Source organism: Mustela nivalis (genome assembly GCF_964662115.1).
Source record: "Mustela nivalis genome assembly, chromosome: 2".
Classification (NCBI taxonomy): domain Eukaryota; kingdom Metazoa; phylum Chordata; class Mammalia; order Carnivora; family Mustelidae; genus Mustela; species Mustela nivalis.
The window spans coordinates 96,122,558-96,150,442 of NC_139021.1; the positions used below are offsets into that span (position 1 = coordinate 96,122,558).

At 47.7% G+C, this 27,885-nt stretch overlaps 1 protein-coding gene across 6 annotated transcripts in view; it reads left to right on the forward strand.

Moving 5' to 3' along the window:
* Nucleotides 1-27,885, forward strand: part of DISC1 (DISC1 scaffold protein) — a 370,404-nt gene that overhangs the window by 111,992 nt on the left and 230,527 nt on the right. For all 6 annotated transcript variants that reach the window (XM_082718906.1, XM_082718904.1, XM_082718905.1 and 3 more), the window contains exons 4-6: nt 1,057-1,207; nt 14,486-14,615; nt 18,615-18,850. In XM_082718906.1, the coding sequence (XP_082575032.1) occupies nt 1,057-1,207; nt 14,486-14,615; nt 18,615-18,850 (517 nt within the window). The remainder of the gene's footprint in view (nt 1-1,056; nt 1,208-14,485; nt 14,616-18,614; nt 18,851-27,885) is intronic.

Consider the following 27,885-nt stretch of genomic DNA (forward strand, 5'->3'; position numbering starts at 1 on the left):
ATCTTCTTTATCCATTCGTCTGTTGAAAGGCATCTTGGCTCTTTCCACAGTTTGGTGACCGTGGCCATTGCTGCTATAAACATTGGGGTACAGATGGCCCTTCTTTTCACTACATCTGTATCTTTGGGGTAAATACCCAGTAGTGCAATTGCTGGGTCATAGGGTATCTCTATCTTTAATTTCTTAAGGAATCTCCACACTGTTTTCCAAAGTGGCTGCACCAACTTGCATTCCCACCAACCATGTAAGAAGGTTCCCCTTTCTCGACATCCTTGCCAACACACATTGTTTCCTGCCTTGTTAATTTTTGCCATTCTAACTGGTGTAAGGTGGTATCTCCATGTGGTTTTGATTTGAATCTCCCTGATGGCTAATGATGATGAACATTTTTTCATGTGTCTGTTAGCCATTTGTATGTCTTTTTTGGAGAAGTGTCTTCATGTGTTCTGCCCATTTTTGGACTTGATTATGTATTTTTTGGGTGTTGAGTTTAAGAAGTTCTTTATAGACCTTGGATACCAGCCCTTTATCTGTAATGTCAATTGCAAATATCTTCTCTCATTCTGTGGGTTGCCTTTTGGTTTTGGTCAACTAATCTTTGACAAAGCAGGAAAAAGTATCCAATGAAAAACAGACAGTCCCTTCAATAAGCGGTGCGGGGGAAATTGGGGAGCTATGTGTAAGAGAATGAAACTCAACCATTCTCTTACACCACACACAAAGGTAAACTCTAAATGGATGAAAGACCTCAGTGTGCGACAGGAATCTGTCAACATCTGAGAGGAGACCACAGGCAGGAACCTCTTCGACATCAGAAACAATCAATAAACTGTGCATTCTAACACCAGGAAGAATAAAAAGCAGGGAGGCTGCGCCCTTGGTAAGAAGATTTTTCAAAGCAGCAGCTGAGAGACAGCGGTGGCGGTTGTGAACGCAGGGGCTGTCATGTTAGGTCATTAGGATAAACGCGGTGGGGGGCAGGGTTCTGGGATGCTGGGTTCCCCATCTCAAGTGTCACAGCTCTTGACTCCTCTCTTTCACGTTCTGGGTTTCCAGCCGAGGCGTTAAGACACCGGCTGGAGGAGCTGCACACAGAGAGGAGCAACCTGCACTTCCGGCTCCCGTCGAGACAGCCGGCGCTCTGCAGCCTGCTGGGCCACCTGCACGCCCAGGTCCAAGCCGCCGAGCACCGCAGGGCCACTCCGCCGTGAGTACTCACCCTCGCCCCCGCTTTCCTCTCCTGGCTCCCACGTGGTGAAGAGCGGGGCGTGACACAGCCAGGGAGACCCCCAGTCGCTTTTTCCAGGGGTGTGCCCTTTGGTTGGTTGGTTGGTTGGGCAGGTGGGGGCTCCTTCCCGAGTGAGCGCCTGGTGTGGGTCTCGCTCCCCTGTGAAGCCGTTTCTGCTCGTGGACAGGGAGAGACCCTCCCGGAGGGTCGGGGTGCCAAGCTTGCCCTGGGAAGCCGAGCTTCTCAGAAGGTGGGTTGCATTCGCTCTTGTTAGGAGCTGCCTGAGAAGCCTGCCGGATTTGCAGGTGGTCGTCTCTGCCTGAAGGTGGAGAGCACTTGCTCCTCCTGACTCACTTCCTGCTTCTGATCACTGTTGGCTGTTCCTGCTACACAGGGGTCCCCCGGGACTGCTGATTTGCAGGCATGACGGAGCTCTCTAATGCAGTGGCTGTCAATCCTGGCTGCTTGTTTGAATCACCTGGAGAGGTTTTAAATGTCCAGCTTCCACCCACACGACCAGATCAGGCTCTCTGGGGGTGGGTCCCAGGCACTGGCACGTCTGGAAAGTCTGGGGACCCTGCTCTCATCCACCTGCTTGTTGCCTCTCTTCCGGGTAAAAGCTTGCAAGAGAAGGCGTTTGTGACCCACACCAGCAGCCTTGTCACAGGTCAGGCCTGCTTCTGCTTAGGTTTAAACAAGGCCACAGCAATTACATTTTATTTCCAACTTCTTCTGAACCCCGAAAATTGCAAGATCGATTGTCTGCCTTATTCCTGTTAAGTGTGCACGGTGTCATTCCTTCAGTCTGCCTTGGTGCTCCCCTACAGCCTGTCTTAACAGCGATGCCAATTGTTGTCGCATATTCTCGCCCTGCAGTTTGCTGGTAGCTCATAGCTGCATGCCGGACCCTTGGCAGGTGCTTCCTTAGAAATATTTGTTGAGTGAACTTCTTCTGGGCTTCTTGAAGGGCAGATGGATTGCACCTCTCCGTTTCTATTCGTTTTTTTATCCGGCATTGACGTGACCTCATTTGCTCTCCATTTCTCGCTTGGAGTCCTTCCCAACTAGACTCTCTACTGAATTCTTTCTTTCTCCTGTTCTTTGGCGTCCTTCATTCCCGTCTTGGGTCATGGTTAGCATCTGCCGATGTGTTGTGTTACAAAATAAATATAGGTGTTTTAATGATTTAAAACACAATAAATGTGTTTCTATTTATTTAACAACGCTCGCATAATGGTTACCAAGGGCTTTAGAAACTAACTACTTTTTTTTCCCATTTTTATTGTGATAAAGTATATGTGACATATAATTTGCCATTTCAACCATTTTTAAGTGTACAGGTTGGAGACACAATAGCTCTGTGCCGCTATCACTGTAATCCATCTTTAGAACTCTCGTCATCTTCCCAAACTGACATTCGGTCCTTACCAAACATGCTCTCCCCTTTTGCCATCCTGTCCCCAGCCCTGGGCTACCACCATTCTACATTCTGTCCCTTTGATTTTGACTCTTCTCGGGATCTCATATAAATGGCATCACACAATATTTGTCTTTCTTTCACTGACCATAATGTCCCCAAGTTCCATCCACATCATGCCATCGGTCAGAATTTTCTTCCTTCAGAAGGCTGAGTACTATTTCATTGTGAGGAGGGACCACATTTTGCTTACCTATTCTTCCTACGATGGACAGGAAGGAACTCATTTAATCCTCAAGACAATTCTAGGAGGTAGAAGTACTATATATAATCTACATGGAGGTCACCATCATTGTCATCTGCATTTATATTTGTACTCGGTCCGGGAGAGGTTAAAGGGCTCATACAGAACCCCCAGCAGGTGGGTGCCAAGCCCGGACACAGGGCGGTGGTCTGGCGTGAGTCCCGGCTTGGAACTCGCTTGCTGAGCTGCCTGAGTCAGAGCTGGCAAAGGCTTTTCAATGACTATCTCTTTAACCTACATGTGATTTGAATGGAAAGCGATGCTTTAGTTATGATCTTGGCTGAGTTTCTCACGGAACGCAGTGAACATAGTATCACCCATTGTCACTCAGGTTACACTATCTGACATTCCTTCTATCTGACTGTGTCTTATGAAGAAGGCAGCTTCATAGAGTTCAACTTTAAATAAAACTATAGGCCTTTATTAACCATTTATTAAGCCAATATAAGCTGTCGGCTTCCCTTGTTAACTGTTATCCCCTTATCATTTTCCCTAAGGGATTACCTGCATGCTGTACTTTTTAGTTCTTGTCCCCTTTTGGGGTGAATGGGATCTGACCTCTATGATCTGATTTCTGACCTGATTTTCATCTGTCCTCTGATTTCCATCTCGATCACTGTTGCAGTCAGCAGTGATTTTCTGTTAGATTTAAAGGGCATTTTTCAATTCTTATTCTGCTCTGTATCACTGCATGGTCTGGAGTTTTTAATCAATCACATTCCCTCCTTAGACTCTCTCTCCCCTGGGCTTTCATGACTCATCCTTTCCTGGTCTTCTTGCTATCTTGCTGGCTGTTCTTTGCAATCTCTTGTGAGCTCCTTTTCCTCTCCCTGTCTCCTTGACATGCATGTTCCTCTGTCTTCTGTTCTAGCCCGTCCTGTCTCTCACTTTATATAGTGACACGAAATACTCCCTTGCTTCAGGTACTATTAACATTCTAATTTCCCTCACTTTTCTGTCCTTAGCCCTGATCCCTATCCAGGGTTCCAACCTACCGTTTGGGTTTTAATGAGCATCTCCCTATCTTTGACAAGTTTACTATTTCTTTATCTTTATTTTATCCTAAAAAATGTACTGTCTTTTTTTCCTTGCCTTTACTAAATTTATCTTTAAACTATTTATTAGATTTACTGTCCTTCTCCCCTGTCAGCCCCTTCTAATATATCTCCAATCTCCATGACTTACGTCACTTACGTCACTGACCCAGTTCCCCAGGCGGGAACTCTGAGACATACATGATGCCTTCTTTTGCCTCACTTCCAACTTCATTGTTGATCCTACTGTCTGACCTTATCTCATTCCCACTCACTTTGCTCACTCATGTCACTCATGTTTGTTTGTTTCTTTCTAGAAAGAGAGAGTGTGGCACAGGTACAAGTGTTGGAGACGGGGCAGAGGGAGAGAGAGAACCTTAGGCAGTCTCTGTGCTCAGCCTGGAGCCCAACTTCGGGCTTGATCTTGCAAACCTGGGATCATGACTTGAGCTGAGATCAAGAGTTGGGTGCTCAGCTGACAGAGCCACCAGGGGCTCCTCAGATTTTCTCATTTAGATTACTGCAATGGTCCCCTTGCTGGTGCTCCTGATTCCAGTATCATTGTCTCTCACCCTCCTCAGCACCACAGATAGTAATAATTGTGTATGTCCAATGGCTCTCAGCATCTTCCAGATGAGATCTGTACTGATTACTTAGCATGACGTTCAAAGCTTTTCCAGTCCAGCTCCTGCCCTGCTTCTCAGTAGCCCAGAATCTAAGCAGCCATCACCAACCCCTGCAGTCCCCACACACTGAAGTGTTAGAAGTGACCCGCATGCTGTAATGTGTCTGAATTCTGTGATCTTGTACATGGCCCACTGTGACCGCCTCTTGTTCATTCTTCGAGACTCAGCTCAGCTGCCGTCCTTGTGAAACCTTGTCCTGAAATCACACCATCCCCCCCCCCCCCTTGAATGACTGGAGCACCTTCAATGACTTCACCCCTGCCTTGGTCTCCAATAAATCAGTCTGTGTCTTGGACTATCAGTCTGCTCTTCAGATGGTGAACTCAAGGACAAGACCATGTTTGTATTTATCCTTTTATTCCTGGAGACTAGAACAGTGGCTGATCCCAAATACGTATTCCATAAATATTCACTGAATGAATGAATATGGTCGTATGTGAAAGGTATATGTGATATCTATTGAGAGAGAGAGAGAGAGAACCTGCACTCTAATGTGGCTCAGTTTCCCTAGAGAAAATGCTCCTTCAGCCTTTTTTTCTGATGCTTCTGGCAAGGACTTCTACAGTTCTTCTTGATAGAACCGCGGATTACAGGTCAGGAGCCTGAGTTCTGGTCCGACTTCTCTACTAATCAGCTATGTAGGACCTGGTATAGTTTCTTAACTTCTCCACACCTCACTCTCCTCATCAGAAAATGAGGGGTTTGAATGAGATCACTATTTTCCAAACTTCAGTGATATGTGTATAATTGTGGCTTTTCTTTGCCAAAATACCTGTCCTATTATTGATGCAATTAGGTAATAGTGACTCAAAATCAACTTCTTAAATTTTTCTAATGGATACGAACAGAATTATGTAGTTCATAATAATCTTCAGAAAGTTGCCTTTCAGGGTGCCAGCTGCCCATCTAGGCTGTCATCAGCGGGGTCACCTGGACTCATGGGTTTCCCCCAAACCGAGGGCTGTGGCTGCAGTTCTCACAGAGGCCACCAGGGGGCCACGGGTCGGAGCTAAAGCTCACATGGCCTGGAACCAAAAAAAAAAAAAGTTTCTTGCAGGCCAGAGGCTCTCTCTGAGTCAAGGAGGAAACAGGGATACGTTCCAAAGAATGATACTTTTCCTACAGAAGTGAAATAGTTGTATTGACATGGGAAACTTCCAGTACTAATGAATAATACAAATGAGTGCCTCCTGGGGATCCTGATAACCACTGTGTACGACCGCGTGAAGGCTTGCACGCGGTTTCAACAGACTCACAGTCCTCTGAGGCTTGTCCATTCACTCTTTGGGGGAGTCTTTGGCTTTTTCGGGGGTGGGTCTTTGGATCTCAGGTTAAGAAAGTGGTTTAGAGTAAGATTTAAGGAAATGTAAATACCGAAGTACAATCTGGTATGATACTTCATTTTTAGTTTTTACTGTCGTTTTGTTCTTAATAATCTGTGCCGTTCAACTTTTTAAAAAACCACCGTGTAATTCTCCGAGTCTCATCGTTTCTTGGCTTTTGGGCTAAGATCGGGCATGGCTCTGGGAGTCTTGTGTAGAATGCCACTGTGAGTCACACTGAGTTTCTTGGGTCCCTCCTGTAGCCCAGAGAGTCTCAGCTGCTACCTTCCTGGGCTAAGCAGGCTTTGCTAACGGTGGGAACCAGCCCTCATGTGGTGTGGTGCCCTGCCTTGGCTGTGGGTCCCATGGGGCTGCTCAGCGTAAAGAAGATACTGATTCAGTATCAGGAAGACAATTCGTTCATGGGGGTGTCTCTCATCCGTGGAGGTGCAAACACACCGTGGTTCTACTCTTCTCCAGCCTCTGTTGTGCTCTGTTGAAAACATCTTCCCAGTGTTTAATGCTATCTTGGGTGGATAAGACACAAGTCTGGGTCATTTTTAGTTACTGATGTTCGTCCAGCTCCGTCCAATTTGAAACTTCCATTATAGATCTGTTTCCGATCTCTCCCTGTCCAGTGTCTGTAACCTTTGTCTTGTTGGTTGTCGCTACCGTGCTCATGGGCTCTGGCGTGCCCATTGTCTGTGGCAGTCAGGTGTGGGTTCTCCAGACGACAGCCTAGGCCCTCCACACTGCCCAGATCCTGATGTGAAATGCAACCACCCCTTTTCAGATCTCACTCCGCCTCTTTCTGTAGGTCCTCTTGCACCATGGGCACACTTTTGGGAAGATAACTGCCTGATTCGTGGGAAGTGCACCTATCTCTGTCACACTGAATGGTGGGCGCTCAGGCTGCCCCTTTGCAGACCCTCTCTGCCTTGCCATGGCTCTCCAGCTTCTTTGTCCCTGCTGAGGGCCTCCTCATCCATCTGAACGTCTGTTGCAACAGATACTTCATGCCTCGTGTCCCAGTCCCTTGGCCTCTCCCCGATTTCCGCTCCAGCCATGGACATTCCTGTCCACCTTAGGCACCCAACCGGTGTATGTACCACGGGGCTTTCTCTGAAGCTTTGTGAGAACCAGAAGTGGGAAATGGCCCTGAAGGCCATGGTCAAGCCCTGGGGTGGGAGTTGGAGGATGAATGTGCCAGCCTACCCAGCCTCTAGGGGGCCGTTCTGAGGTACCTTCCACCTGTTTTTTGTGCCCTTTATTGACCTTTCCTGCTTCTCACTCCCTCACTTGTAGTTTCTTGGGTCACTTCTCCAGAAAACAGCCCAAACTCAGATCCTTGTCTCAGACTTTGTATTAAAATAAAAGAGTTATTTTTGTCTTTCTCCTAAGAGAGAGGTTTGGCTGACTACCACAGAGACGACTGATCATTTTCTCATTAATAGCTTGCATTTCTCTGACTATATATCCTATGTATTTTCTTTTATTTTTTTTAAGATTTTATTTATTTATTTGACAGAGAGGGAGATCACAAGTAGGTAGAGCAGCAGGCAGAGAGAGAGAGGGGGGAGGCAGGCTCCCCGCTGAGCAGAGAGCCCGATGCGGGACTTGATCCCAGGACTCTGAGATCATGATCTGAGCTGAAGGCAGAGGCTTAACCCACTGAGCCACCCAGGTACCCCGATCCTATGTATTTTCCCATTGGAATATGCACCTTAAAATTGGTCATTCTTACACCTTAAAATGTGTGTATGTGGGGCGGAGGGGTGTGTGTGTGCAAAATGTCCTTTATCAAAGACTTTTGCCCAGTGATAACTTAAAACACAAGTAGACAAAATACAACAATGTTTAAAAACAGAGATAGACAATGGTTTTCCATGGGGCTTATCAAGGCAGAGCTGCGGCTTGCCTGTCCAAATATTTCCTGCTCACTTACTTCCGTTCAGGTGGGAGCAGTCCGTGATGCTTCTGGACTGAGTCATTTTTCCTCCGGCCAGCTCTTCCTCTGTTTCCTTTGAACCCCGTGATTCTTTATTGTTGTTTAGTTGTCATGTTGGGACCCTCCCACTGCCGCTTCCAGTCGGCGACGAGAGAAGAATTAGGCACAAACCAGTCAGCTGCAAAAGACTGGGAGCAGGGGACAACAGCCGAAAAGGACGGCTGCCACGAGCAACTCCACAGTCTCACTTTTATTGGATAGAAAACAATAGCCAACAGAAGGATTGATGAAGGTCACAGTTAGTCACGTCTTGCCGGCAAGCAAGGAGGAGGGTAAAGTTTATAGTTAACCAAGCACATTCAAAGGACTCATCTAACTAACAACGGGCACTTCTGGGAAGGGAAAGGAGCGACAACGAAAAAGGGAAGCAGGCGGTTTTCGTTCCCGGGTGCTCGGCTTCGGTGAAGGGGCGGCCTTCCGCCCTGGGCGGGCCGGGCATCCCCAGCTGCCCAGCTTCTCGGTCGTACATCGTCCTTCTCCCCAAAGACCTGTTGCCAGTATATGTATTTCTTAAGGCCTTATCTAAATGTGCTTACTAGTAAAGCACTTTTACTAGTGCTAACTAGTAAGTCCTCCAGGGGTTACAGTTTAAGTATCAAATTGTTCCGAGGGGCAGCAGCATCCCACCATGGAATTCAGAGACAGCCAGCTCTACGTTCACCGCCCGGCATGGAGAGACACTGCATAAGACGAGAAAGTGACCGTTTAACCCATTTTAACCGGAAGTAGAATTCGAGGTGCCTACGTCGTGGTAGGATGTAACGATGGTCATTGTCCCTGAAGCACAGCAGGGCGTGTTTCTGAACCTGAATCCAGGTTCAAGGTCAGGAGCCAGTGTTAGTAGGACGGCCTGTGCCGCTCTCCCAGGAGACCCACAGCTGACCCCCTGTGCTCACCTCAAGATGGGAACAGAGGAGGAAAGCAGGTGGGGTGAGCCATAGAGGACTCCTCAGAGGTTGTTCTAGAATTAGTGGATTGTGAGTGACCTCTTCCACAGAAAGGTCCCCCATGCCATCCTTTTGGTTCAAATTTCCCTGAAGTCTGTCCTGAAGCTGGTTGTGCCAGGCATCACTGCTTATAACCGACTTTATAACCCAACTAAATGTATATGTGTTTATGTACATAGAAGTATAAATGTTTATAACTGACTTTAAAACCCAAGGAAATATTGACGTGCCCCTCTTGTGGGGCAGTCATTTCTCTGAGTGGCATAAGACTCTATAAAACAATACTGCTTCGTTTCCTAGGGAATATGACCTCCCCTCCAGTCCCCTTACGCTTCTGACCCACATCACAGACAGGCACAAAGGCAGAACCGTGAAGTCATCGGTGTTACACTCGGCATTTTTACAGGACTCGTCCTACCACAGTGGCCTTGGTCATGTATGACACTTTGTTGGATGAGGGAGCTGTTTCTAGACTTAAGCCGCACTTCTGCGATTCTGTGATGGGCCTAAACCATTTCTTTCTCACCACCTTCCCAAAGAGGGGGCACTGTCGTGTTCTCACTGCGCGGCTTCTGTAGGCCCCTCTCGGAGCGGGAGGAGGGCGCTGGCAGGCCCTGGGGCCCCGGGTGTTGCTAGGGAGGAGGCAGCCCTGGGGGTTCATCTCAGGCACACACTCATTAACCACTTGGCTCTGGAAATGTCGATGCCCAGAGGGCGTTTCCTTCTTTTCCCAGTAATACTGAACAGCGCACTCACAAAAGTCCCATGCTGTGTGGGGTCCTTGAGATGAGGAGTGTTCTTGCTGCTTTCAGTGCTGTAGGATCCCATTTTACAGATTCTTCCCTCTTTCCGTGGTTGGGGGAAAAGACAAAAATAGAAAGGCCGGGGTATTTCCAGCACTGTGCAGCCCCGCCGGGGGCCTGCGTGAGACTGGGAGGCCGAGGGCAGTGTGTTCGAGGCTCCGAGTCCCCGTGGGCACCCAGGGCTGTTCTAACATTCCAACGCTCGTGTTTTTAATTCTGGCCCCCGAGGGATTGGCTTGTTTTACATACTGATTAGTTTATAGCAGCAATGCTAATTTGTACTGACATTAGGGATTACACACCGAGAATTATTAAATATAAAGGGAACAGCAAACAGCATGGCAGAAGGAAGAGGGAGCATGACTCAGAGGACTGAGCGACGGAAACCTGTCCCCTGTGCCATTACTGAGCCGCGGTGTGTCCTGGGGCCACCACTCAGCCATCTGTGGATGGCTTTCTACACCCCGAGTCACAGCGTGCAAGACGGAGAGAAGAGTTTTGGTTAATCGCTAGGGCTTTTCTTATGGATTAAGTAATGAATGTGATTAACAATAATATGGAGAATTCCCAGTTCCCCACCTGTAGCTCCTCGGTAGCTAATTTCCAATTCTATGTTGATTTCCTTCAATGACTCCCAACCCGACCCAGATGGTATCTATTTAGGAAATTCAGGAAACTCTTAATATTTGCATAAGCAAAGCAAATGGGGAAATAAATTAGTGTAAAGAAATGATCCAATGCAACAGAAAGCTGAATGTAAACGACTTCCGGATTTTCTAGGCCACGGACTCATTTAATCATTCAACAAATATGGGCTAAGCCCCTACTCAGTGCGTAGCTCAGTCTCTCCCTTTCCAAGGCTCTCAGTCTGGAGAGAGTGTCTGTGTGACAGGCCGAGGCTCTGGAGCCCAGAGGGGGAAGCACGTTCCCTTCTGACTGACGACCATAGCCGATGCTGGTTTTGTTCCAGACGCTTCCTCTTCTGATACGTGGGAAGATCCCCAGAGACATTTCCTCTTTAGTCCTCATTACCCTGGGTAGGACGTCGTGTCCACTGGACATGCACACAGAGCTCACGTTCCTGATGCAAACATGGACACACGAGGGGTGACAAACAGGGAGCCCCTGGAGGTCAGAGGGTCCCTCATACTGGAGGGGGGGCCCACACAGTAGGTGCACCGTGCTCATTTGTCAAATAAACTGGTAATGGCCCCCCACCCCCCATCAGCCACACCGGGAAGGCATCAGCATTCTTCCTCATTTTAAAAACGAGGAAGGTAAGTTCAGAGAGCATTATTAAGTCCAAGGACACGTAGCTAGAGAAAGGCAGGACTGGGGCCCAAGCCATGGTCACCTCCCTCCCCACGCTGACCCCTCCCTGTCATTCCCCAATGGCTCGGCTCCATAGGGAGCAAGGGGCTTTAATCCGTGGCTGTGGGAGGCACGGAACTAGAAGCCAGGAGGAAACAGAAGTTTATAATCTTGCTGAGAGCCCAAATGACGTAGGGGGTCCAGGAAAGGGCGGGGAAGGGAGGTTCAGCGGGACACATCTCTGACGTCTCAGCTGTGCTGCTGGTTCTCTGGGTAACCGAGAACAAGTCCCTGAATCTCCCGGCCACTGCTTCCTCAGTGACAAAACTGTCATAATAATATGGGCCTCTAGGTCTGCCATGAGAAGCGAGCGTGCTAAAAATGATCGTGTCTGGTGCACAGAAAATTCTCCATTCATCCTCGTTCATTATCATCAGTTTAAGCATTTTTATTACAACCCCTCCTGGGATTTGCCGTTAGGCACACGAATCAGAGAGTCCCAGGTCTTAAAATAAATGTCTAAATTGCATGGTCTGTTACAATAAGTAAGTGGTTTTCGAGAATATTCAGAGAATCCGAATCTGTGTCAGGCCCAGGAACACAAGTGAGCTTCCCTTTTCTGTAGGGGCTGCTTTCCGGCTAAGAAGAGCTGAGGGGACATAGTTTCTACCGTTGTTTCTAAAACTAGAAGGGCCGCTTCCCTGCCGTGCTTGGTTGGCTCGCTCGGTTGTAAATGCCACGTTAAGATTTAGGAAGTAGGAGACTCACTCCCACCTTGGGACTCCGGTAATTGCTTTGGGCCTCGGGTTGAGCATTTGTCCTTTGCCTTGTATTTTCCTTGTGGAGTTATTTGGCCCCTCCCTGCTCTGCGCAGGAACCGAGCCTTGTTTACTGCTGGGTCCCTAGCAGAGGGCACCGTCGATGGCGCATGGTAGGTGGGCGTAATAGTGTTTTCTTTTTCTAAATGAATCCATGAAATGGGGTACAAGTGAAAGGAGATGAACAGAGCCCAAACACGTGTTAAGATCAGTTACTCATTCTCTCCCCCCCTCCTTCCTTCTTCCAGAATCCTGAATACGGCAGACACACAACGTTATGTTACTTTCAGGTGTACAACTCAGTGATCTGACAAGTTTGTACAGTAGGCTGTGTTCACTGCAGTGTAGTTCCCATCCGTCCTGTCAGGTGGCTGGTACCATATCCTCCACCGTGTCCTTTATGCTGCGCTTTTTATTCTGTGACTTACTTATTCCATGACTGGGGGGCTGCTCCTCCGTCTCTCCTTTGTCCATTTTGCCCAACACCCCACCCCTCCCCTCTGGCAACCATCAGTTCATTCTTATTGTATTTATAGGTCCAACGCTGCTTTTGGTTTATTCATTCACTGGGTGTTTACCCAGAGAAAATGAGAATACTAACTCGGAAAGATATATGTACCCCTGTGTTTATGGCAGCATTATTTACGATAGCCAAGCAACCTAAGTGTCCATAAATAGACAAATGGATAAGAAAATGTGGTACGCATGAGTGTGCATGTGTGCGTGCGAGCACGCACACGCACACACACACACACAGGGGAATATTAGGCAACCATAAAAAAGAATGGCATTGTGCCATTTGGGACAGTAGATGGACATGGAGGGTATTATGCTAAATGAAATAAGTTAGACTGAGAAAGACAAATACTGTACAATTCTACTCATAAATGGAAATAAAAAAAAATGAGTTGCCCATTTTCTTTTGTGAGAAACGTGGAGGGAGTGAGACCCTTTGTGAATGTACAAACAAGAGCACGCAGCTTCATACTCTGGTCTGGTGAGCCCCGACGTCCATGCACGCGGCAGCCCAGTTCCAGCTGTCTGTGAGGAGATCCTGGTGGTGGGGGAGGGGAGAGGACAGAAGCTACAGACACCTGCTTGGCCGTGGATCATTAACATATGATATGTGATTTGTTTCAAATGCAGACATGCCTGTTTTATCCAAGGGCTATAGTAGTTCGGCTATGTGAAATTATTTAAGTGAATAGTATAGCTACCTAGTGTAGGTGGCAGAAAGCATTTCCATTAAATATTGGAAATAATATATGCTCACTAAGAAGACTTAGAAAATCAGAGATTTGCTGAAAGAAGTAATTCTACCATCCCGGAGGGAAGAGCTGGTAACATTTTGATCCATCAAAATTTTTTAAACACATTTTTTTTTTTACAATAGTTGTTTCAGAGTATACCTATTATTGTCGTAGCTGGTTGAAAAAATAGAAATAGAGATGACTTAGCAATGGAGAATAACAATAGAGATCAGTGGCTACATCTTTGGTGACCTGATTTTAGTGGCTGCATAGCCTTTCTCTGTGTGGCTGTGCCATGATTTACAGCTCTGGTCCTCATTTGGGACCACGATTGTGTGTTTTCAGTTTGGGGCTACTAAGAAAAGCTGTGGTATTTTTGTAGCTAACCTCTGTTCCCATCTTTAATGACAAATTTGCCATCCTTTAAGGGTAAATGTCTACAAGACCCCTGCAGAGCCTCGAGCCTGGGCTGCATTTCCCCAGCATTGCTTTGGCTAAATGTGCTGACTCCTGCAAGGATAAGACACAGCCAGATCTTAAGTGGGTTTTGACAGTCTTTTAGCAAACGCTTTCTGAGAAGCTGTGACCCAAGCATCTGTGAATCAGTCATGACCTCTTTTTAATCTCCGCAGCCAAGATCAGCCCCTGGCGTTTGGTTGTGTCTGGATGATCGAGGCAGTGCTGTCCGGTAAAATATAGTGCAAACCACAGACATGATTTCAAATTATCCAGTAGCTGCACTAAATAGAAGGAAGAAGAAACAGGTGAAATTAATTTAACAAGTCTGCTTAATGTAACACAATATATCGAAAATATTGTCTTTCCAACATGTAACGGACATAAAAAATACTGAGATATTTTATGCTCTTTGTTGTCATACGAAGTCTTTAAAATCTGGTGTGTATCTTGCACTTTCAGCACATCTAGAGCACATGTGGCTACGGGCCACGGGGCTGGACAGCGCAGGCCTAAAATTAGCAGTTCGGCTCTGTGGAAAAGTGAAAGCCCCAACAGATCTTAATTAAAACAGAAACGTAAGTTAGGGACCTTATCTGTGCGGCCTGCCCGAGGATGAGAACAGCCAGTGGCCACTTTGTGAAATTTCTTTCTCTTAACATTTTTAAAAAAGATTTTATTTCTTTATTTGAGAGAGAGAGAGACAGAGAGCCAAGCAGGAGTGGGGTGGGGAGGGGGAGAGGCAGAGGGAGAAGCAGAGTCCCTGCTGAGCAGGGAGCCCGACCTGGGGCTTGAACCCGGGACTCCGCAGGCCACCCAGGCACTCTTCTCTTAACATTTTCGTAGCTCTGAGGATTTCAGTTTCTCCATATCTGTACCCATATGCACGTTTTACTTTAAGGGCCTGCGGTGAAGACGCCCATGCCCTACCCAGGGGGGAGCCGAAGCTGTTGGAACCCAGCGCTCAGGACAGCCTGCGTGTGTCCGTCACCAGACGAGACTGGCTTCTTCAGGAGAAGCAGCAGTTGCAGGTAAGCAGGTGAAGAACCTTCAGGAACTAGGCCAGAGTTTTCTTACCCATGGAAGCCAAATGCAGCAGGGGAGGGGTCTTTGCTCGGCTCAAGTGAAGCAATTAGAGCTTTGGCCGTCCACCCGTGAAGTACGAAAGGGGGAGCTGGGTGGAGGTCGCTGGAGGGCTTGTAGGAATCTCATTACACACAGGGGTTGAAAGCTCGTTGCTGTTTGTGCCTGTTTTCGATATTCCTCGTTACCTTTCGAATATGCTTTCCTTGTCTGCCAGGCCAATTTGTCACCTCTTTATCATTTTGACCTTTTACGGGGTTCATTGGAAAGGCGGGAAGAAATCTGTGCTGTGAAAAACCTTAATGGAAGATTGCATAGAGTTGAAGTGTAAGGAGCAGTTGTTAGGGGCAGAGTTTTAAGTGTGGACTGGGCAAGGCTCGCGGTCTGGGAAAAACTGGTAGACATCTCCTGGGAGCTCCAGGTTGGCCCAGAGCAGCGGGTGACAGTTGGTGGGAACCGGTCAGGGGCTAGAAGTCCAGGTGCAGCACCGAGTTAAAGGCAGGAGGCCATTGGGTGCTCTGGAAGTTGAGGGGGGCCCCTCCCCCAGAGGCAGGGATCCTTGAAGCTGGGTCCACACCAGCTGGAGCCTGAGGCTTGGGAGCAGGAATGGGGAACAACAAGGGAGCATCGGTTGAAGGCAAAGTGATTTCCAGAAAGAGCATAGATCTTTAACACCCAAGTGAAAATCTTGGTTTAAATTCTAAACACTGGCATGCATTTAGACTGGTTTATGGGGCTTGGATGAGTTGGTGGACTGCCCTCCCATCCTTACTTCCTCGTGCAGAGTATTTTATTATCTGAGTTTGCACCCAAGTCCCCACAACAGCAAGGTGGCAAAGGGAGGCAAAAGTCATCACAATTGGAAAATATTCTCCAGTAAACTGAACACTTTTATATATTCAGTGAGTATTATCATAAAAGTTTGTGATGTGATGTATGGCTTTTGGGAGTGAATGGTCAAGAAAGAATCCTTGAGATGTCTGCAGTGCAAAAAAGATGGTTTTATTTAAGCATAGGAACAGGACCTGTGGGCAGAAGGAGGTGCACTGGGTTTGAAGAGGGACTGATTATATACTTTCAAGTTGGAGGGGTAAGGGATAGTGTAAGTCTCTAAGGAATCGGGAAGCAAGGTTTCCAGGACCTTGAGAGGTCATTTACTACTATCTACTAAACTCTTAGTCAGGAGCCCTTCAGAGGTATATCAGCAGGCCATATGTTTCAAAGATGGTTGCTAACATATATCTTGGGGGGCAGTGTAGGTAGAGAGATAAAGAAAGTTTCCAAAGGGATTTTTCTGGGTTAAAGACTTGCAGGATCCTGCAAGTTAGGCTAATGTCAAGCTAAGGTTGCCTTTTGCCTCCAGCAAAGTATTCACACTGACGAAGTTGAGTTCTTGGGGGAAGGTCACCCTGCCAGTCTCAAGTACTTGTCAGTGGGCTGCAAAGGAAATTGGATTATTTTTTCTACATTTCTTTTGCTTTTGTTCTCCACATCAGTTTGGGTAGCTGAAAATGCGAAGTCTGGTTTTGGTTTTGAACGATATTTGCCAGTTAAAGGTCCGCATCATTCCTGATGACGTCAGAGTGGACAGAAAGTAAGTCCAGCCTGGGATCTTTCGTGTTTGAGGGGGATGATCTCGGCAGAATCTGGGGGAAGGTGGGTATTCATTATTCAGCAGGTATTTGAATGCCTCCCCTGTGCCAGATATTGTTTAAAAGGCCAAGGATTTCTGTGAAGTTGATGTTCTAGTAGGGGTGGGCGTGGGGAGCTAGATGAGAAATGACAAACATAATTAATACCTAAATTATCACCTTCCTATGTTGTAGGGCAGTAGGAGCCAAAGGCATAGGCTTAGATCAACTCCTTGTGCATCGAGATGGAAGCCCAGGGAAGAGCCACGCGAAGGCCTGCAGTGGGGATGTGCCTCATGCATTTGGAGGGCATTCAGCAGGCCAGGGTGGGGGAGAATAGTAGAGGAGAAGGTCAGGGAGAAGAAGGGTCTTGGAGGGCCTTGCACACTTTAGCAAGCACTCGGGCTTCTCTGTGACTGGGCTGTGGAGCCATGTTAAGCAGTGAAGTAGCATGATCTGACCACATTTTAAAGACTCACTTTGACTTCTGTTTAAGAATAGGATACAGGGGGACACCTGGGTGGCTCAGTGGGTTAAGCCACTGCCTTCGGCTCAGGTCATGATCTCAGGGTCCTGGGATCGAGTCCCACATCGGGCACTCTGCTCAGCAGGGAGCCTGCTTCCTCCTCTCTCTCTCTCTGCCTGCCTCTATGCCTACTTGTGATCTCTCTATGTCAAATAAATAAATAAAATCTTGAAAAAAAAAAGAATAAGATATAGGGCCCCCGTGGAAGAGAAAAACATGGTGGGTGTTCACAACATTAAAAATAGAATGACCACGCCATGAAGCAATTCCACTTCTTGGTATACGCCTACAGGAACTGAGATCAAGCCCTCAGAGAAGTGTCCCAAACAGCATTATGCACAAGAGCCAAAAGGTGAAAGCAACCCACGTGCACATCTGTAGATGAATGGATGAACCAAATGTGGTCCATTTAAGAAGGAAGGCAGTTGTGACACGTGGTGCAACGTGGATGAACCTTGAGGACGCCATGCTGAGCGAAATAAGCCAGTCATAGGAGGGCAAATACTATGGTTCCGTTGACATGATGTTCCTAGAGATTCCTAGAGACAGAAAGTGGAATGGCAGTTGCCAGGGCCTGGGGGAAGGAGGGGCCACGAGGAACTGGAGTTTCACGGAGACAGAGGTTTGGTTTATAAGATGGAGAGGTCTTGGACGGTTGTTGGTGGTAGTGTTGTGTGGCAGTGTGGGTGTGCTTAATGCCGTGGAACCGGCCTTACGAGTGGTTAAGATGGTGAATTTTGTGGTATGTGTATTTACCACAGTTATAAAGAAAGAAAGGAGAGAATGGGACGTGGGCAGAGGTGGAGGTGGGGAAACTGTGCTGATATTGTAATGTTGGGCCGATGGGAGACCTATTATCTTCTTCTTGGAGTGTCTCAGGGCTGGATCTTCAGCCTCTCCCCAGTCTCTATCCCCCACCCCCTATGGAAGTGGGGTCAGGAGGTAGAAGTTGGAGGTGATCTGTACTTTGGGTTTGAGAGCCCATAGATAAGAGATGAGGAGACCCCCGGGATTGAGCTCTGCTCTTGTCAGCCAGAAACCAATGCACGGGACTCGGGAGTGTGGGGATTGAAAGAGTCTCATTTTAAATTCAGAATGCTACGGGCAGTGAGATGATCATCTGCTCCTACACCGCGCACACAACGGGCGTTCACGAACCTGCTGCTTGTTTTATTTTCTGGCTTCAAGACTGGATGATACTCTATAGATTCTTCAGATTTTGGTTTGCTGCATTAGTAGAAATGGAATTTATTTAATATTTTTATGAGCTGTACACGGCACGGCACTGTCTGCCGCGTCCCATTGCTCTTTCGATCTTGTAGACTTAGGAAACTGTGATTTTCGTCTTCTCTACACACTGCATTTTCACGTTTGGGGACGGACCAACCGAGGATTGTTTGCTTTTCTTTGTCAGCTCATGACCTGCGTTCCCTGGTTGGCTTGTACCACAAGCACAGGGTGTTTTCTCCCTATGTTCCAGGTCTTCTGCCTGCAAACGAAGTAAGTCATTTATGTATTTGCTTGGTTCTTCCAAGTCAGATCCCTGGCCCACCCCCCATAGTTATTTAGTACTTGGGAGGGAACGTTTTTCCTTATGTCAGCTCATCAGAAATACAAAGCTGGCGTGGTTTTTCCACTCCAGCAAACCTCCAAAAATCTGCCTGCCTCTGAAGGGAACTTCATGGCACTTGTGCACGTGGCTGGCTCTCACTTAAAGGGCTCATTACCAGCAGAGCAGTCTGCCAAGAGGAGGGTTCCTTTATGTAACCTGGTTTCTCTGTTCTCTGCAGAAAGAGATCGAAGCTCTCCAAGCAAGAATGTCCGTGCTGGAAGCAAAAGACCAGCAGCTGAGAAGGGACATAGAAGAGCAGGAGCTCCTCCTCCGATGGGAGGACTGCGACCTGCCCGCCCTGGTGTGCGGGCTGTCCCCTGGCGAGCTGCGGGAAGTCAGCGAGGCCTTGCGGGACACATTGGCCTTAGCCAGCCAGATTCCCCTCCGTGCAGAACCGCCTGAAACTCTCACGAGGTACTGATTTCCTAACTGAATTGGGATTGCTCACCTCTTTGACCGGTTCATGGGACTGATGTTACTGGCTGTCCCTCGGCCACAAATATTTTCCCAGCAGGGCTCTGGTGTCTCAATGGAAGCGCCATCATTATTTTGAGCCAGAAAGTTTGTCCTTGGGTGGGCAGTCCTGAGTGTTGGGAGATATATTATATCCTGGCCACCCAGCCTACCCAATGCCTGTATACCTCTCCATTCTACTATCCACACCCCCATTTCCAGTTCCTTCCCAGGGGCACCTTCTCTCCCTTTGAGATCTGTTGCAGCTCCACTGGCTAGAGTTTCTGACACCAGCCTTGCTGAGGACTACCATCTGGGAACAGGGGAGCCACCTCTCGCTGATGGAGGGGCTGAGCCATCGAGGGGGTACTCAGTCACTCACCGTGTGTCCATCAGGAAGAGTGAATGATTAAGAAGAATAGCGAGCATTTTTTGAGTGCTTACTCTTTGCCAGGCACTGTGCTAAGCCTTATGGGTTGCTTCTCTTATATTTATTTTATAGATGAAGAGAAGAAGGTTTAAGAAGGTTCATAATTTGCCCACCGTCCCAATAAGAGGCAAAATTGATGCTTAAATGCCCGTTCATTACTTCTCAGCCTAGTTTCTTATCAACTTACTGTGGAGTGAGAAGCTTCCCGATGCTCTGTGTTGTGGAATATCCACAGGATACACTTCTGTGTCTTGCTCTCTGGGAGATCATGGTCCAGTTTTGGTGAAAGGCAGAACATGTGTGTGCACGTTAGCTAAAAAGCTGTGGAGTGACAGAATGAACACGCAGACGGGTCGTATGGACTGCAGGAGCGATTCACATTCTCCTTCATTACGTGCCAAAGAACACACTTCCCACCTGCCGTGGTTGTGGACGTGGGCTCTGCCACCTGATTTGCTCAGCCACAGAACAGCTGGGAACCACTCATTATGTGGGGGAGGGAATGATGCTAATAGGGCTGTTTCGTGGACCGGTGGTCAATATATATATATATATATATATATATATATATATATATATATATCCCGGGATGGTGGTAAGTACTTTGCTCTGCTTGCTGCCTGTCATTTTTCTCAAGGGATCCCAGTCTCCTGAGGCTTCAGACTGCCTGTCCCGATGGGTCTTAGACCACTGAGTGAATATGTCCTTTTAGCCACATAGCATATCCTATCCAGCCACAGAAAGCAAGCCACGGTTGGAGGCTGGGCTAAGGAGGTGTTTAGGACTTCCTCCCATGCCCTTCCCAGCCCTGACCTCGATCTAATCCCATGGTTCGTGCCCGGGGGAAGGAGAAGAGATCTGGATTGTTGCCAGATTTCAGCCGAGGACACTGACCGTTGGATACGACTTGTGCTCTCCTGCGGTGCTTTATGACATGTCCTTATACTCTTGCCTCTGCCTCTGAGGCTCCTTCCCACTCCTGCATCCTGAGCTGGCCCGTGGAAGTCATTCTACAGCTGTATGTGCACCCACGCACCCTCGTACCCAGGTACCCAGGTACCCACACGTACAAGTGTGGCTGTGCCTCGCAGACTTTGTCATTCAGGATTAGACACATGCCCGTGTAACGTGCATTGTATTTTTATATACATACGATGTGGAATACCTAAGATGAAACATACACGTGACTTTATTATTATGTTTACAGATACGTGTATTTACATTTGAGGCTTAAAACGATCCCTTTTTCGTCCTGCCATCCAGATGTGTCCTACTTCTTTTTCCTTCTTCTTTTCACCACACAGAGATGTTACACGCCTCTCATCTCTCGCTCCAGGTGACGGCTCTTTGCTGGGGGAAAAGCTAGGGCATGCTTAACTTAGAATCCACTGTAGTGTTTCACAAAGCCTCGGAGTTTTGAACTGAATTTGTGGGCAGTACCCCTGCAGGTGTGCCCTGGGCTCTACGGAGAAGCCGGGCTTTCTCACAGGCCAGCTCGTGGCGTTCGGAGCAGCCTGGGGTGGGGGGGCAGGCAGGCCGGTCTCCTCGTCCGCATTTTACAGATGAGGAGACAAAAACTCAGGAGGGTTTCCTGGTGAAGCAGCTACTAAGAGGCCTTCTCGTATGCATCCACAGCTGCCTTTGGGTCTGAACCCACAAAAGGGTGTTTCTTTTGGGAGATCCGAGGAAGTTTTTCTCTTAGGCTAAAACAAGGATCTCTCTGCGGTGTGGTAGGCTGAGGGGGCAGGGCCCTTGAACTTGGATCCTCTCACCTCTAGTCCTATCCCACCGATGTTCTCAGCTGGGGATGTTAGGGTGAGCAGAGCACTAACAGCACGGAGCGGAGTCTGGTGTTGCTGGGAGAGTCCCCACCCCGGGACATCTCACAGTCTGAGTGACCCCGTCCCCACCCCGGGACATCTCACAGTCTGAGTGACCCCGTCCCCACCACAGGACATCTCACAGTCTGAGTGACCCTGCAACAGGTGGCCTTTGGCATCTCCTTTATTTACTCAGAGATGCAGGCAGGCACCTCCCAGCTTTGGGGAAGTTTGGGGTGTGCAGGTGCAGGTTTTGATAGCTCCGCTGCCTTTCTTCTACCCTAGGGAGATAAAGCTTCATGCTGTTCCTGACCAGAAATATGAGCTGGAAAAAATCACTATTATTATGTGGGCTTCCCGTTTAAGAAGGAAGACACACCTTTTCCAAGCTGATGGGCCGCAGCATGGACGCCCAGAAATAGAGGGTTTGAAAGAACCAATGTGGAGTCCTGGGGCTTGATGGGTCAGAGATTGCTTGGTCTAGTGCTTTTAATTAATTGTGCATTAACTGAGTTTTTCCTAGGCAATGCCGGTTTTTCTTTTAGAAGCTGCTGACTTGGGGGACTATCTCAGAGATGCCCCAGCCAGAAGACTGGATCTTATATGCGTGAATAGCTTTGCTGACAAACGTCTTTGTTGTTTGCGAGAATGGTTTCTTCTTAGACCGGGTGGAGAGATCCTGACAAATAATGAAATTGGCAAATCAGGAAGCCTTATGAAGAGAGGTTGTAGAGACTGGTGTTGTTACAGATATGTGGAAAACAGACCACTCAGCATCACGATTATTATCATCGTCACCCATAAAGATTCTTCCTAGAGACCAGCTCTAAGCTCAGGTTGCTGTCTCGGGAGAAGGTGTTTCTGATTTACTCAGCTTGGTAGTGCGCATGTTGAAAGGGAAGGATATGCCTCTTTCCCTGGATAAACTATTCAGTTTGAAAAGGAACTTCCTAATAGCACTCGGCCCCTCTCAGCGGATCACTGGTGGAGACTTTCTGTGCTTACGTGGTGCCATCATTTCTGACCGTAGCTCGCTGGGAATCCTCTGGTGGGTGTTGGAGAGTGGCTGGAGGTCCGAGGTGGTACGCTGGGCTGGAGAGAGCCAATGGCTTTTTATTTGGACATGATAGTAGAAACCAAAGCAGCAGTTTGAATTTTCTGGTGTCCGTTTTGGATCAATTATCTTAGCAGGATGGAACGAAGAGCTTCCTGTTCCGAGATCTCCTAGCTGCCCTTGATAGAGTCAACATTGTTTTCTTCCAATGACCAAGAGACCATTTTTGGAACTCCACAGTGTGGGAGCTGACAGGGCAGGGACGTAGAAAGGACAGGGGCCACTGGAAAGATGTGTTTGTTCGAATTTCTTTTATCCGGGGGATTCCAATCCTTCAGCCTTAAAACGAACTCTTTGTTTCCTCTCACCTTTTTTTTGGACGGACGCTCTTATCCAGGGAGCGTGATCCTCCCTCCGCATTAACCCAGGCTCCTCGTTCCGCCCCATACTGACTCCGCTCTGATGATAGGACTGGGTGTGAGGGGTGGGGAAGGATGGGACACAGAGAGGAAGGGTGTGACGGGTTCTGGGGTTTTCTTTGGGCCACGTCCCTGCTTGTGGGGTGTGAGTTTCCATCTACATGTCATCAATCAGGGAGGGTGTGACTTGCACCTCGTCCCTCTCCAGTGCCGTTGGCTCGGCTTCCCCGGCCTCTGCACACCAGGGGCTAGCCGGGCTGGACCCTTTCCAGCAGCACATGGCCAACTGTGAAGTGAGCCTCCATAACATTCTTCAGACGCCGGTGACGGGCTCGTATTATTAGCCTGTGATTGACCTCGGCATCCCTCAGCTCCTGGAATCTTTCATGCCTCATGGGAAATGTGCGCTGGCAGCTCACGGATGAATTGTTTCTTGTTGCGCATTTGGAAGGGACGTGTCACATTGCTTTACAAACCGTTGGCACAAACTGTGGAACTGACCCAAGGTTACAGGGAGGCTGGCGGCACCGTGGTGGCCGTGTCCGGGACTGCTCTCAGCACGACCGAGTAGCACGGGCAGCTAGCCGGGGCTGCTCCTTGCTCCCCACTGTGTACGGCTGGCGGCACCCCGGGGAGGGCAACCGACTGTTCAGGAGCTCAACCATGCCCGTCACAGGTGTCTTCAGCCCAGGCTGATACCACGGCTCCCTTCAAGACAGAGGTGAAATAATGGAATTCAGCAGTTCGCCATTGACTGGAGCAAAATCAGTATTCCCACTCTGCCCTCAGATCCATATCTTACGGAGTGAGGGGGCACCGTGAATGAACGCAGCGAGGTCTGCATCGGGATACGGGCCCCCACATCCAGGGCGACCCTCGCAGTCTGTGCAGAGAGGCAGCTCTGTGTCCCCAGGCGCAGGCCTATGTGTGCCCGCAGCCGTGTTAGGCAGAGCCCCTTGTTAGGCCTGTCCAAGGTCCTGGGCACCGCTCTGCAGGTGCGTCTCCCAAGTCTCACGTTGATCATGGCTTGCTTTCTGACTGAGATTTGTATTAACAACCACATATTAATTTTAACCTTCCTGTTGTTTAAAATGCTAAATTTTGCTCACTATAATCCTATGAGTTATCCTGGACAGCATATTGGTTTTATGCCCATTTTGCAGATGAGGCTGCTGAGGGCCCCAAGTCACACAGCAGCAGTGTTCTGACATCTTTGGCTAATTTTTGATCTCGGGGTGTCGGTGCAGGGGGAGAGATGGTTAAGGCTGACAGCCCAGGAGAGACCAGGGCTTCAAACTCAATGCCCCGGCAGGGAATGGAAAGAAGTCCCTCTAGTCAGGGCAGGGGTCTTTGGGTCCAAGCAGAAGAGAATGGGTGTCATTCCAGGTCAGCAAGGGTTGTCTCTGTGCCCCACAGATCCCCTGGGGTCACCTGACAGGGCTCAGAGCCAGCAGGTCTCTACACCCAGGCAGCCAGCCGCTTCGGGTCAGACAGGCGTGCTGGGGGAGTTCCGAAGAAAGGATGTAGGAGGAAGGGGAGATGAGGGGACTGGAAATCCGGTTTATAAAACAAACGGTTGGGCCAGGCGATGTTGAAGGTTTCTTCCAGATCTGGAACACTTTGCACTTTCAGATTTTGTGAAATCAGTTAAAAGACATCGCTTGAAAACACAGTCATTCCGTTCCTGATAGCCACCAGATGTGTTCCCCAGCTGAGGTCTCTGGGCAGACTGTGACCATCCGCGGGACACGACGTTCGAGTCCTGTCTTTCCTCGGCGAGGCAGTGCTAATGAAGGACTCTCCTCTTGCTTTCCGATTTAGGAAAAAAAAAAAACGTTATTTTGTGCTAGATTGAGTTTACAAATTTACAAATTCTACAAATTCTCTGTGTTGTTTCCTTCAAGGAGTTTCCAACTTGGGTCTGGGATCATTCAGGTAGGTTCTTCTTGGAAGACTTGTAAATTGTAGACTCACCCATTCTTCTTTTATAATTTAGGGATCGGATGAACTGTTCTCAGCTAGAGCCCCAGGCTTTCTTCACGATGGGACATAATCATCTAAGACTGACTGCAGCCAGCTCCTCTAAGACTGCGGCTGTGGGCAATCTCTCGGCACCCGTGAATGCATGTGGCTTATTTTAAAAGTTGTTCCTCTAATCAATTTCAATTTTTTATTGTCCATAATTATCACTTTGAGAACTGTTGCATACCTCAGTGCTGCATCATTTGGGTATCTTCTACATTCTTCTATTCCTTGTCACTAAATTCTCTTATCCCTGATGGGTTCCAAGAACATTTCCCTGTTTGTAGGTTGTGTGTCCCTATTCGCGGCTCGAACTCCTCAATGTTCATTGGACACCACTAGGCTGTTCTCTAGACCTTGAGCCAGAGGTTGAGAGCTCCTCCAGGGAAAGGTAATTCAGTTCTGCTCGGACAGAACCTTTTCAAGGGACTGCAGGGACTGTCCCCAAGCTGCAAATGCCAGTTCATTGCTCAGTGGGAATTTAGTTAGTTAAGAACACTTCCATCCCACGGCGCTAAGGGGTGATGATGAATCATCTTGTGCTGATTCCTAGGCTGCTGGGATGACCTGAGCCAGAACCTTCAGGTTTCCGTAGATGCTTGCGGGGCTGGGGAGGGTGCTGTGCTGTATACACTGGAGACATTTTTCTTAGTTCGTTCATCTTGGCTGACATATCATTGCTATTTTGTACACCCTTTTGGGAAGATTTCTTCAGCTTCCTCTTTGAGTTGTATTGATGTTGGTGTTTGATTCTTTATTCAGCTACTTGTGTAGACAACTAGACCCCCCCCCCCCCCCCGGTGTTCATTCATTTTCTTTCAGCTTCGGTCTATTTTTGCAGTCTTTCTCCAGCAAAATGTGTAAATCTTTAGTTTACTCACTGAAGCATTTTAGGAAATGCAATATATAATATTCTCCAGTTTCAAGAATCCTACTGAACTGTTGCTTTGTCAGCAGGTTTTGCAAGAGCCTGAGAGAAATGTAAAGTTTAAATTGTTTGTGTAGGTTTTGCTGTACTTGTTCTTAGGCAGATAATAAATAATTGAAGATGACTCAGAAAAGCATCATAGACCCAAAGCAGAAAGTATAACCTTTTGGGCAAACCTCATAGTTATGGAAAGTATACATGTTTATACATTTAGGAAAACAACATACATTTAAAAAATATTGGATTATCAAGAGGAAATGCAAGCAGTTCTGGGCAGTTCTTTAAAATATTCTGGGCCAGCGGGACATTACTTATTATTAAACAGAATTAGTGATTGACATGGAAATCTGAAATTGCCTTTGGATTACTTAACAGAGTAAACCTAGAGGCAGCTTCATTTTCCCCTCGGATTAAATTGTAGGGATTTAAGGATTAGACTCATAGGCGTGTGCTGGAGAAAAGCTCTATAGCCCAGAGTTGAAATCTTTTTCGATGTTTAAATACATCTGGGTTATGGTAGTAGTTGAACATGTGGAGCTCACTTGGGTACCAGTCTTTGAAAAAGAAGAGGCCAGGAATTTGTTTCCCCATTGTGTGTGGATACGTATCCCTGAATAACTTGTGAGGAAGGGGTGGAGAGAGCAGAGAACTTACGATCTGAACGTGAGGCTGTGGATATTTGTGACTCTTACTCTCATTTCCTCTTCATCGGGCAGCTTAAAATCCCTTATGGACAAATGCTTGCAAGTCGTCTGCTTCTGGCATACGAATTACAGTTACAGTGTGGAGTAAGACGGTTTGAGGGACACGGAGATGTCTGCTGGAATTAACACTTGGAATATTTGGGCAAGCCAAATGCCAAGTTAGTCAGTTGAAAATAAAGCTGTGATTCTTCATAGAATTGGCCTCAGAGGCAAGGTATGACCGTGTGATGTCGGGCAGTCTCCCAGTGGGGGTGGGAACTGGCAAGAGACAGCGGGACGATGGTGTGCGTGTGTGTGCATGTGTGCTCTGTCTGATCCCTATCAAATTTGGAAGACTGCAAATCCAGTCCATTCAGTACTAGAACTCACTCCCTCTACCCACATTCCCACATCAGTGCCCCGACGACAGGACGTCTTTCCTAGGAAGCTGGAAATCCTCACACACTCTCACTTGTTCTCTTTCCGCTATCCCCTGTGGAAGTACTTATACAAGCCACGGAGATGTATTTTATTTTTAAGATTTTATTTATTTATTTGACAGACAGAGATCACAAGTAGGCAGAGAGACAGGCAGAGAGAGAGAAGGGGAAGCAGGCTCCCCGCTGAGCCGAGAGCCCCATGCAGGGCTCGATCCCAGGACCCTGAGATCATAACCCGAGCCAAAGGCAGAGGCTTTAACCCACTGAGCCACCCAGGCACCCTGTGGGTGTATTTTATTAAGAGGAATTTGTAGTCTTAAAGAATGTGACATCTCAATCACAGTCTGCTGAGTTAGTTGGAGGAGTGGGGCTTCACCACCAAACTCTGGAGTAGCTGAGTATAGTACTTTAGTCAGAGTTCAGACTCAGGATCCCTGAAATTCAGAGAAAGCCTCAGTAAGGAGATGAGTCACTAATTCGATCCATCCATATCCAGAGAAGGATATGGATATGAATCAAAGGGCTGAAAGTCCAAGTATTTCTCTGGCCTATTTTCCCTTATTTCTTTCATTTAATCTTTTCGGCTTGGGGCAGAGAGGGAAACATCACCTATATTTACCCTAGTTAAAAACCCATGTGCTTCGTTTCTGTCAGATTACTCAAAACTACTTTCTCATTCTGATACAGTTATGGTTATGTGTGTGAATGCTTTATTAAAAGCCTTTTTATACATCATTCCAGCCAAGATCCCTGGGATGAGTATGAGTGTCTGTTACATGAGCAGACCCCGCATCACGCTTGTGGCAGGGATGGCCACGGGGTGCCAGGGCTCTGGGCTCTTGGTACGAATCTCCCCCATTGCATTATGCAGGCTTCCCCAAGAGCCAATGTCTCAGGTAGTCAGCTCGAGAGCTTTTCCAGCCATATAGAATGGCTTGCCCCAATGAGTCTTTGTGTCCTGTCATGTCTCCTCGAGATCATCTGAAGTCTGGCGGCATTCTTGGCATTTTTGTTGTCTGTGCCTCATGCACGTCTTACTGGTAGCATGTGACATTATCATCTGTGAGCCAAGAAGGGCCCAAAGAAGGAAAAAGGTGAAGTAGATAAAATTCTGTATTTCCTGAAGCTATTTTTACTGTCATTTAAAAAAAATATTTTATTTATTTATTTGACAGACAGAGATCACAAGTAGGCAGAGAG